General features: G+C 33.1%; 1 protein-coding gene across 1 annotated transcript in view; it reads left to right on the forward strand.

Annotated features, from left to right (window-relative positions):
- LRP1B (LDL receptor related protein 1B) overlaps positions 1–12,990 on the forward strand; it is a 2,023,931-nt gene that overhangs the window by 1,790,295 nt on the left and 220,646 nt on the right. The window contains exons 61-63 of the mRNA XM_058301027.2: positions 399–587; positions 1,392–1,540; positions 9,215–9,308. Coding sequence (XP_058157010.1) covers positions 399–587; positions 1,392–1,540; positions 9,215–9,308 — 432 coding nt within the window. The remainder of the gene's footprint in view (positions 1–398; positions 588–1,391; positions 1,541–9,214; positions 9,309–12,990) is intronic.

Here is a 12,990-nt window from a genome sequence, read left to right on the forward strand (position 1 = left end):
AGATAGATAGATAGATAGATAGATAGATAGATAGATAGATAGATAGGTAGGTAGGTAGGTAGGTAGGTAGGTAGGTAGGTAGAGTTATATGCCAATTGTTAATTTTAATATATTGGGTCTTATTTGTTTCTGGAGAAGCAGCTAGTACTTGTGAGCAGGATCTCATTCATTTTCTTCTGAGTGGTTGAACCAAGCTAAATCTGAGCAAAGTGAACTCCTGCACCCAATCTTGCATTCTCTTAACTGGTAATAAAGAACCTTGCTGGTCTGACAGCTTGTCACAGCAATTATTCACATGAAGTTCTGTAGCAGTTGTATCTGTCAGCCCATGCAGTATTGAATATTTTAACTGGCAGTCTTCCAAGACTGAACATTAATCTTACCATCTCCTATTACAGTCCCTAATCAAGATATTCCAGGGGTGATTGCACTAACATTGTTTGAAGACTACATCTACTGGACTGATGGGAAAACCAAGTCACTCAGCCGTGCCCATAAAACCTCGGGAGCAGACAGACTCTCACTGATTAACTCATGGCATGCCATCACAGATATCCAGGTGTATCATTCTTATAGACAACCTGATGGTAATTATTCTTTCCATAATTTCCATGAATACATCAACATCTTTCAGTAACATTCCATTTTTGATTCTCCAAGGTTAAGTGTAATTTTATTTTTGTGAAATATTACCAGCTTTCATTACTCAAAATTATTTTATACGATGAGTTCAGTTGATATCACATGCTGTTATTAAGGAACATGATTGAAGTTCAGTAATAGTACAATGAATTATTGATTGGTTTAAATCGTATTAAGCTGAAATGACAATAAAACGTGCAGTCAGAGAAGTGAAGATGACCTTTTTGGAAATAATTTGCTTACAAAATAGGGGTAATATTCTTAGTTTCTAGGATGTTGGGTAAAAAGAATTATATATCTAGCTCTTGGGCTCTAAAATGAGAAATATATCATGTTTCCATAAGCATATGTCTAGTAGAAATTCTATCCAGCCTCGTATAATAAAGGTTTGATCATTTTACTTAAAACTCATATCTGACCTAGAAATCAAAGTCACTGAACTATTACTTTAGATCATGGTTTCATTGCTTTATTTTACATTTATATTGCTGACATATGGATATCCTCATCTAAAATGATCATAGTCTTGGTTTATTTTTCTAATGTATAATTTTTTTTCTGCTAAAAATGCTTGCTTTTGTGGAAATTCATCCTTAAAATTATTTCATGGTAAAAATAAATGCCGTTGGAAAATGAGTAGTATTTGAAACAAAATTAAATTGTATTTACAATCTTGGTGAGTTCTTACAAAGTCCTATTCAAATATGTTATCAAATGTATTGTTGTTGCTGCTTCTTTCTCATTTGCAGTCTCCAAACATCTCTGCATGATAAATAACGGGGGTTGCAGTCATCTGTGCCTTTTAGCCCCCAGCAAGACCCATACTTGTGCCTGTCCCACAAACTTCTATCTTGCAGCTGACAATAGGACTTGCTTGTCTAACTGCACAGCCAGTCAGGTGAGAAGAAGTCTAGGAATGATTTTATGGGGTGTGTGGGCAATTTGTTATAAAGTCTTTGCCTGATTATGGTTTGTCTCCTTGCAATCATTTCCGAAACATATTTTATTTTGTTTAGTGTAACAACATTGGATGATCATTCAAGACATCCTAAGGAGGTCACAGAGTAGAGGGGAAGCAATTTAATGCATATCATTAGAATTAGACCATAGGAATTAGAAAGTACAAATAGAGGCCAAAAATGGAAAACATACCAAAAAACAAACTAAACTAAACTAAAACAAAAAAACCTTTTTAATACAGAGTCATGCAGAACAATGGTTGAAATCATAAGTGGGCATAGCAAATTATCAAACAGGATTTTACATATTTCAAGAAGGCAAAGTGATTGAAGCATAGGGTAAGGGAAAAGTATTGTCATTTATACAGCAACAACTAAAATTTCCTAGATAATCTGCTTTGCATCACCAACTCCACCCTTCTCTCATTCCTGAGACCCAGTGATAAGGAAAAGATGAATTGGATAGAGAATAATTTTTTAGGTGCTTCATGTTGAACAATTATGTAATATAAATAATTTCCTTCTGGTACTTATTTTTCTTCAAAACGTAATTGTTTCCGGTAAAGATATACTATAAGTTAAATTTACTGTTTAGTGCATAGATTTTATTTTGTTACTTTCAAATTTTATACTATAGTCACATATCGTTATAAATGTTTGACTTTGGTATATTTGAGTCACTATACTGTTTGATTTAAGATAAAATTGTCAAGGAAACTATAACTTGGTAAAAATGATGAGAGTTTTTCTTAGAATTCCTGCAATTTTAATATATTAGCAGTGACATTTTGGCCAGAGATTGAATTTCTCTTAGGATATGTTTATCATTAAAATGTTGAAGTTATACCAGCTCAGCTTTCCTCTCAGGTTAAGACCATGAGTATCATACATAAAAGATCTATACAAATCAAAGAGATAAGACTTTTTCCAGGCAGGTAGTATGTGTAGTGGTTAAGGACACAGATTCTGAAGCCAGACCAACTTTGGTCATTATCCTGATCCGCCTATATTAGTAGGGCTACCTTGGGTTTGTTACTTACCCTCTGGGTACCTACATTTTCTCATCTTTTAAATGAGGTTGATAATATTTCCTTTCCAAGCCATTGTTATGGAGATTAAATGGGAAATGTTTCTGGCACATAGTAAGTTTTATTATTATCCTTGCTTTGGAATATATTTAAGAGTGTGTACGCAGTTGGTGTGAGCTGCCTTAACTTTACTTTCCCTATCCCTACCATCACCTGGTAGGGATATTATAGATTCTGATTATTCAGATTATAGATTCTGATTCTATGACTTACTTATTCTAATTGTTTGAAATCAGTGAGATCATGCAATATTTGTTCTTTTGTATCTGAATTATTTAACTCAAAATAATGTCTTCAAGGTTCATCCATATTGTTGCATATATCAGGACTTCATTCCTTTTTATGGCTGAATAATATTCAATTATATGTATATACCACATTTTATTCATCCATTCATTGGTTGATAGACAGTTGGATTGCTTCCATCTTTTGGCAAGTGTTAATAATGCTACTGTGAACATCAGTGTGTGAATATCTGTTCAAACTCCTGCTATCAGTTCTTTTGGATATCTACCTAGTAGTGGGATTTCCATGTCTTATGGTAGTTCTGTACTTAGCTTTCTGAGGCACTCCCTGTCTTCCATAGTGGCTGCACCATTTTACATCGTCTCCAGCAATGAATGAGTGTTCCCATTTCTCCACATCCTTTCTAATACTTATTTTCCTTTTTTAAAATAGCAGTCATTCAAATGAGTGTGAAATGGTATCTCATGATTTTTATTTGCATTTCCCTGATGGCTAATGATGTTGAGCATATTTTTACGTGCTGTCTGGCCATTTGTATAGCTTCTTTGGAGAGATGTCTGTTCAAGATTTTTTTTCTTTTTTTTAAATTGGGTAGTTTGTCTTTTTCTTGTTAATTTGAAGGATTTCTTTATATATACTGAATATTAATCCTTTATTGGATATGTGGTTTCAAAATATTTTCTCTCATTGTGTAGTTTGTCTACTTTCATGAGGAAGTCCTTTGAGGAAAAATATTTTGTATTTTATTTTGATGATGTCCCATTTATCTATGTTTTCTTTTGTTGCTTGAACATTGGGGATACAGTGAAATAAACAATTGCCTAACACAGTGTCCTATAGATGCTTCCCTATGTTTTTTTCCTAGGAAATTGATAGATCTAACTCATATATTTAGTTCTTTGATCCTTTTTGAGTTGATTTTTGTTTATAGTATGAACTAGAGGTATTCCTGTTTTATTTTATTTTTTTACTTTTGCAAATGGAAATCCAGTTTGTCAGTACCATTTATTGAAAAGACTCTTCTTTCCCATTTCAGTAGTCTTTGCCACCTTGCCAAAAATCAGGTGGCTATAAATGTAAGGGTTGATTTCTGAGCTCTTAATTCAGTTCCAATGGTCTGTGTTTTAGTCTGGCAAAGGCTGCCAATGACAATACCAGAAATGGGTTGGCTTTTATAATTGGAATTTTCTTAGGGGAAAATATTACTATTTTGAGACTGTGAAAATGTCCAAATCAAGGTATTAGCAAAGATGCATTCTCACCAAAATCAACTACTAGTGAGTCTTAAAACTATGCCATGTAGTGAAGCAAGATGGCAGCTGATCTCTACCAAGCTCCCTGACTTCCTCTCAGAGCTTAGGCTCTCCCAGAGCTCAGCTGTGGGTGATCATGCATATGACTTGTCTCTTTCCAGGTCTCCTCTCTTAGCTGTGGCTGCCTTACTATCTCCCTGAGCCCAGCTCTGAGTGATCAGGCATATGGTTCATCTCATCAACCTTGAGCTGCTCTGTGGGCACAGCCTCTTGTGAACTTTGTGCTTCATCTTCTGGGGCTAGTGCTTTTCAAATCCTCTCTTATATAGCAGGATCAAAATGGCAGCTTCCTATCTCTGTTTCTCCTTTCTCTCTGTGTTCTCAGTTTATATAAGACCCAGCAAGAAGGTGAGACCTAACCTACATCATGCTTCATTGACATAAGGGTGATCTAATTGAAAATTATCTAATCAAAGTGAACCTAATGCAATCAAAGGGTACCAACTGCACGGGAATGGATTAGTTTAAGAACATAATCTTTAGGGATTCAAAAAAGAACTTCAGACTGTCAGTGTTTATATCTGTGCTTGTGCCAGTAGCATGCTCTTTTGGTTACTATGACACTGTAGTAAGTTTTCAAATCAGGAAGTGTGAGTCCTCCAACTTCATCCTTCATCCTTCTTTTTCAAGATATTTTTAGGTATTCAGGGCCCTTACCCCTCCTTATAAATTTGATGATTGGCTTTTCCCTTTCTGCCAAGAAGGTTGTTGGAATTTTGAATTAGATTGCATTGAATCTATTAATTGCTTTGGGTAATATTGACATCTTAATGATATTTGGTCCTCTGATCCATAAACATGGAATATACTTTCATTTATTTTGGTCTTCTTTAATTTCTTTTGGCCAGACTCTGTTTTCTTTATGAAGTATCTTCTGCATTTGATGGAAATTATAATCCCCTGAGTGTTTGTGTGAACAAGCACATTATTTTCAAAGAACAAGAGCATTTAAGTCACTTTGAGAAATAATATAAGCTACCTAATTACAATCAGCATCAAAATTTAGGAGATAAATCACATTTCTCTCTCTTTTTTTTTTTTTTTTTCAGTTTTACAAGTCTAAATCTTATTCCTCCTTTTTAGCTTAGCCAAATTTCCAGCTTAACTTCAAGGTTATTTTGAAATAACCTCTGAACTGGTCCACAGATCTATCCTTAGACAGCCATAGCCAATTTAGTAGAGACAAAACCTGCTTAAGCCACTGCAGTATAGTGAACTTCAATGGCCAATCAGAAGCAGAAAATCACAAATGGATGCATTGACAAAGAAATGAGTATATCCAACTGTGAGACATATGTAGTGAAACATTACTCTTTCTATATTAAGGAAAATAATTAAACTTTTCAAATTATTACATAAGAAAAATGATAATAATATTTAGTTAAAACCAAAAATGCTGATGAATTGATTAAATGAAAACCTAAATCAACCTTGAACTTGGTATGCCTATGATTAAATTATTTCCCAATTTGGAATCAATGATCAGACTAAAATATTTATAATTTTATAAATATATTCAATAGTCTTTTCCATGAAGATTTTTATAAATTCAGTAAAAGAAATACAGAACAGACAAAAATATGAATCAAAGACTGGTGTTTTTCATATGGAAAAAATACACTAAGTATATTAAATACACTATGGACCAGAGATAATGGCAATACTCTGATCATGTTCCTGCATAATAACAAATGTTCCCCAACAATATAAAGTGCTGTAGAGGGCTGATGTACAAGAATTCTGTACATTTCACATGATTGTTTTATATGCTCACAACTTCTCTAATAAGCAAAAAGAAAAAAGAAAAAAAAAATCCTTGTTTTCTACCATCCTTCCTGAGAAAATGAGTTAACATTTAACTTTTTTTTTGTCTTCAAGAAAAATGTTGATAAAGAAAGCTAACCCAACCCATTAGTGATCATCACTATCCAATAGTGATTATCTTAGATAGCCATTTTACCTATAAGACTTCTGATATACTGGTAGAAAAATCTATCTACTCTATACTTCTTAAAGAAAAGTCAATTTATGGAAACACAATGTTCAGAGTGGTGAAGCAAATAATCTAAGTATTTCAGATTCATAGCATTAAGCATTCTGACCATGATGTTGTATTATTCACCTTACCATGTAATTTTGTTTTTTTATCACTAATGGTTTCAGTCAATGGCATGCACCCAAATAGTATTTATTTTTAGAAAAATAAAATAAGCAAAGCACAGCAGAACAATAAGAATTCTGTTAGGATTGAAAATGCACATATGAAAATCTTGTCAAAATCAAGATTTGATCTAATTTGTGCAATGCCAATCATTTCAAATATTAAATTTAAATAGATTTTAATTAGAGGATTAAAAGTAAATTTTAAAATGGTTTTACTTATCTTCTAAATAGAGACTTCCTGTGTCAACTACACTTCTACTCTGAGATTTGCATGTTAGGAGGTATTTATTTAGCAGTTTCTTTATACCTTCTTTTTGGGGATTCAGTTTGTTTTATGAAGATATTGGTCTCGGAGAACAGTTGCTATGAGAAATATTTTATATTTATATTTAGTATTGGTCTTTTTTTTAAGATACTGAATTTAACAATGAAAGAATGAATCCCAGACACAAAATAGAAGAGATCTTCCTTCTGAGAGTAATGAATAAAATGTTGACTAGTGTAAAAAGAGCGTATTTTTGCTGGTCTTTTTTGACTTCAAACACATTCATGTTCTTAGAAATGAAATGGCAAATATAATTCTAGAATCAGAGTTTATTTATATCAGACTTATTTAGTATATTTAAAAATATGTATTTTAGATATTTTTCATATCATGATTGGGAAGACTTTGAAGATAATCAGGAGATCTAAAATCCTCTTACAAATATGCTTTGATATACTGTAATCATTAGAAATTTTACTTTTCAGGGCAGTTGCTTTCAGTGTCAGCCTCATATCCCCAGACAGTGACTATCTATAAAAGGTAATTTTTCCTCTGGTAAAATATGAAAACCACAACATATATGACCACGGACTAAGCAAATACAGGCAAATCAGTTGAACAGTCACATCTGCCCTTGAATTTCTGTTCCATTACTCTCCCCGCTTCAATATTGCCACGGAAGACAATATTCACTCTCGTATCATAGTTGATATACATCTACCCTTGAAAGAAGTCTCTGATGTCCAGATAGGTTTGGCAAAAACTAGCGTCTAACCCTCTATTACTTGAAGAAAGTTTCAATATTTTAAGTGACCAAATTCTTACTCTGCTTATCCATTTTCTTTAGAGAGACTTGAATCTAGACTATAATTTTTTTTATATTACAAATCTTCTTGCATGAAACTTAAGGTAAATGCCAACTTACTGTTAGTCCCTCCTCTCGGAATTACAACATAAACACTTCAAAAGGAAAATAAATAAATTTTAGAAAATGATCAAACTAATGTTTTCAATTCCAGATGAACATTGTGATATTTCCTTTCTCTTTTCTTCTATTAAAGAAGAAAAAAATGATATTATGTGAAGAAATTAGCTAACCTTGATCTATTTCTTAGTTTCAGTAATTTAAAGTGACTCTTTTAAAGGCAACTATTTCAGATGCATGTGCCCTCTGTATGGACAGTATGATTTTCTTTAGTTTATTTTTTCTTCTGAGGGTAATCTTCAAACCGAATGTTGCTAGGAAAGGGGTTACTTTGTTTTCAGACCACCCTCTAAGGATTAAATTGGCTGTGCTTTCTTTGTTTCTGTGTGCTGTTGACCAGTAGTACAGGAACAATAGTTCTATGCTCTCTGAATTTAGATTCAGATCACCTTCCTTATAAAAATAATATGCAATATTAATCTCCTGAAATTATTCTCTAGTAACAATCAGAAGTGTACTAAATACCCTGTAAGTAAATATTTCTACATAACATTTACAACTTATTTCTCTATTGTTAATCTTCTACATCAGTGTTCATTTCAAAAAGGAGGAATAAAAAGTAGTCTTTTATTTCAATAAATACTAGAATTATCATCTTTCTTATGACTATTTTCTTAGTTTTTAAAATGAGAAAGATTGTTAAGACAACTAAAATCATCAGTAGATATTTTAGTGAATAGATTTTTGTATAAACTTGAAAAAGGTTTTATTACAACACTTTTCTTCTGTGCTTCTATTAAAAAATAAAATGATCAGTATCAGAGATATTGCAAACTTATTATTTGCCTATTTTAAATATCATAATTTCTTTGTTTATCCTAAAAGATCTGTATTTGTTAAGATTTCTGAAAATTGAGAATAGCTGTGTTGACCTCAACTGCTTGAAGGAAATATATGTAAAATTCACCTGGGGCAAATATTCCCTATGGCAAAAGACAGTACTTTCAGTATTCAAGAAATTTCATGGAATCACAGCATGAAAGAACTTGGAAAGGACCTTCCAGATTATTTTTAGCTCCTTCTCTGGTGGTTAAGGAACAGAGGTTAGGAGATGTTAAGTGCATCGTCTAAGATTGCCAAGACAATGGAATTCAATTAAATTTATACAAATCACCAAAATTAATCTGATACCTCTTTCTCAAATTCCTAATGACTTTATGCCCTATTCAGTGGTCTGCAAACTTTTTCTGCAAAGGGACATTTTGTGAATATTTTAAGGTCTGTGGGCCACATGGCCTCTGTCAAGACTCCTCAACCCTGTTGCAGTAGTAACGCAGTCAAAGATGATAAGTCAAATGAATGAGCTGCGCTCTGTACATACAGGAATCTCAGGAAGTTTTCCTGAGATTTTCCTGCTACCCCAGAAAATTGTTTTGCCCTTTGTGTATTTGTTCCCTGTTGTGGGATGTCCTAAGGCTACCAGAGTTCACATTTGAAGCAAGACTGTAGCCTGGCTGCTCTGCACAGATGACTTTTAAATATCCATTTTTTATGAACAGGGTTCTTTAATAACTTTTCTTATTTTTTCTTTTTCTTTTCTTTTTTTTATTAAGTTTCGTTGCAAAACTGATAAATGTATTCCATTCTGGTGGAAATGTGACACCGTGGATGATTGTGGCGATGGGTCTGATGAACCTGAGGACTGCCGTGAGTACATTGGCAAATGTTAGAATTTGCAGTTTAGAACTACTTAAATCCCAGGTGTCTGTAAAATTGAAGCTAGGTCTAAAGTAGTGGTCTTCTGATACTTCCTCAAAATTGAAATAGAAAAGGTTTTATATGTCATTCTTTAAAATTACAGCAAAACTGCTGCAGGCTTATGTGCGTCTCTGGTAACCATTACATTCAGAATGATACCACCAGCAATTTGTGTTCATTTTTTTTCTCTTTCTGAAATACTGTCAAAAAGTCCATTGCCTCGTATAGTAATTAGTAAAACATTAATCAGCATGATTTTGACTTCTATATTAAATATATTTGGTAGCACATTTACTAAATTGGAAACAAAAATGAGCAAATATTCAAAATGCCACTCAGTAACTCAAATCTTACCTTTAAGAGGATACAGTTTTCTCAACTTTTCTGTCAGTATTAAAATATTGAAAGCTCCTTAAAAGTCAGTTTTTCCAATACAAATCATTACTCCACTGATAGAGCATGCTCCTAGCAGCAGCTTTAAAGTTACTAACAATTGTATGTAGACTTCTGTGACTGACATGCTTCTGTGCTGCACTTCTTAATGTTGTTGGTAACTTTGGTGGCAATGGACAATCAGTAGATATTTCCTTGATAGCCTCCTGTAGGCCATTCTGTGGGTCACTCCAATACTGTCCTGTCAAGCTGAAGATGTTTGTAGGCAATCATGATAATTCCCTCAACATCCCAGTGTATGATTGCCATGATTTGACCCTGTAAATTGATCTTTAGGCTTGTGCTGAAGAAATACAGTGTCTTTTATTAGTGAGAACTAGCTACTTTCTGCTATTCAGCTTTCTATCATCTAATTGCAAAGCTGTTTCAAATTAGAGTCTCTCCATTGTTGCTTAGATGAGTTGCAGTCTAGTCTTTCTGGCCATTCCCAAGTATACAAATATCACTTAGTTCATTTGCAAGTTTGAAAGCAGTAAGTAAAAGATTTAGTGAGAAGGACAAAATTAATAAAAATCTTTGCTTTTCTAATAGCCTCTTCATGTTTCTCAAATGCCCATTGCTCCTGGATTTTTGTTTTGAGATACAGTTTTTTTTTCACTTTGATAAATAATATATAAAGAGTAGTATTTCTGTGGGATAAGTGCACTATGATGTCTGAAATGTTCTTTTATTTTTTTAAATGATGAATTAAAAGAAATTTCAAAGGACCTAGAAATTAGTTAGGTGAACTTACTGAGATTTATTCATTGACAGAAATATTAATTTTCCCACAATAAAGTAAATAGAGAGATAAAACTTAATTTTGTAACTTAGTCATAAACAAAAAATGAAAATGTTGATTTCGTTCTGTTAAAAAGGTGACCTTTTCTGCCCACTAATGTATTCTCTGAGGAAACAATCACCATAATGACTTGCAGACAAAGTCAATGGCACTGAGTGCTTTTCTGTCTAAAATATGTGCAACACCTTAACTCCCCGTATAATTTCAATCTTGACTGAAATTTCATGCTGGAACTGTTTGATGTGGAATATTAACTACAAATTTAGTATACTGTTTTTTTTCATGTATACTTACTTTTTGAATATATTGTAATCAAATATTACGTTATGCCTTTTGAGGGAAATCAAAGAGATATCTAAGAGCTTCTGTAAAGCCCTTATCCTGGTTAGATCCTAAAGCTACCATGTGTTTGTGGTTGCATACCCTCTGTGGCTTTTTAAGCAAATTATCTTTTCCTTAAGTTTATGGGGTATCAGAATTAGGCATGCACTTTATTTTGAAAGCAATGGTAAAGTAAAAAACGATATCCATGAGTCTGTTGAGTGTTGGGAATTCTTGAGAAGTTGTATCATAAAAATTTGCAAGATCTAATAATCATTCTGACAATACCTATACCTTCACCTGAGAAGGCAAGAAAGCCTGATCACAGTGTCACTTACTTAAAATTTTACATAATGTTATTTTCATGAATTTTAAGTGTGCCTCATAAGAATTCTTTGGTATGGTAAGTTTATTACCTATAACAGTCTGATACTCTGTGGATCGTTCTAGGGACATTTTAGAAGGTCAGATGGGCCCCCAGTTATTTCTCAGTCATTTATGTCTCCGTGACTGGTCATACACCTTCTTGTTAGAAGAATCCTTTGGGCAGAAAGAGGAATATTAAATGAAATAGTATATGAAGAAACAGCAAGTAGAAGAAATGCAATGTTTGAGAATGAGAAAATTAAATGTCACATTGTTTAAACATTTAATGTGATTAACAAATACTATAGTTTGGAAGTAAATGATGTTTGAAGCTTTAGAATACCTGTTCTACTTATTTCCTGGATGTCAAGCACATATTAAGAGCAATTTTATGAAGAACACAAAGTAAACTTTTAATTAATACTGTAATTGTAAAAGCATGATTTATTTCCAAAGGAAGTTTAAAATGTCATTTATTAGTTTTGATTCATTGATTTGAACTAATAAACAGCATATTATTAATCTCAAAGTCAGTGATTAGTAACATTCATTGGGATCATCAGTCAGAAGATAGATGTTTTATTGCCAGCAATATAGTTTGTAGGAAGCCCTCAGAGTCAGATCCTTATTTGAATTCCACAGGATACTTGACAGTTGTACATTCTTGGATGAGTTACTTAATTTCCATGAGAACATTGTAAAATGGTCATGCTGATGATGAAGTGAGAAGGTTATGATGAAAATGAAATTAGTAACTGTGTGTCAAAGGATCTTGCCCAGTTTCTGGTACAGAGTTAATAATCAATAGATCCTACTCTATTACTATTTCTTACATAAACTCAAAGAATATAGCAAAAAAAGAATGTGTTATCATCTTGGAGTTATGTATTGTAATGGAATTTGAATGTAATATAAAAATATTATTTACTTTGCAAAATATTGTCTTTATAACAATAAGATTATATGAATGAAAATCAAGTAATCTGATTTAAAGTGTGAGTGTTATAGAAATCATTTGCTTTACGCAGTGCTAAGGAATATGTATTGAGGTCAGATACCCTTCCCTCACATATTATAGGCAACAAAGTGATCAAGGAGAAATGACTTTAGAAAATGGGATTAGAATAACCTTTAAATTTAAAAATAAATTCTATTCTGCCATGTAGGCCCTAGTTTTAGTTTCATAGATGCTAAAAAATAATAATAACACCATACACTTAAACACCGGGAATTTATTGGCTCATGGTTTTGAGGCTAGAAGTTCAAAATCAAGGCATCACCAAGGTGAAGCTTTCTCCCCAAAGGTTGTGACATTATGGGTCTGGCTGCCAGTGATCCTTTGTCCTCAGCTTTTCCATCACATGGGAATGCATATGGTGGCACCTTCTCCTGTCTCTTCTGGGATCCACTGAGTTCCAGCTTCTAGCTGCTCCTCGCAGCTCCTCTTACTGTGTCCAGGTTCCTTTGTTCATAAGAACCTCAGCCATATTGGATTAAGGCCCACCTTCTATCAGTTTGGGTACACCTTAATTAAGAACATCTTCCAAGTTCCTATTTACAAATGGGTTCATACTCACAGGACTAAGGGCTGGGATCTCTTTTAGTTTCCTAGGCTGCTTAAAGCAGATACTGAGAAATGATTCAGCTGAAACAATGGGAATTTATTACCTTACAATTTGAGTCTGAGAAAATGTCCAAATCAAGACATCA

The sequence above is a fragment of the Dasypus novemcinctus genome, chromosome 7, assembly GCF_030445035.2.
Source record: "Dasypus novemcinctus isolate mDasNov1 chromosome 7, mDasNov1.1.hap2, whole genome shotgun sequence".
NCBI classification, from domain to species: domain Eukaryota; kingdom Metazoa; phylum Chordata; class Mammalia; order Cingulata; family Dasypodidae; genus Dasypus; species Dasypus novemcinctus.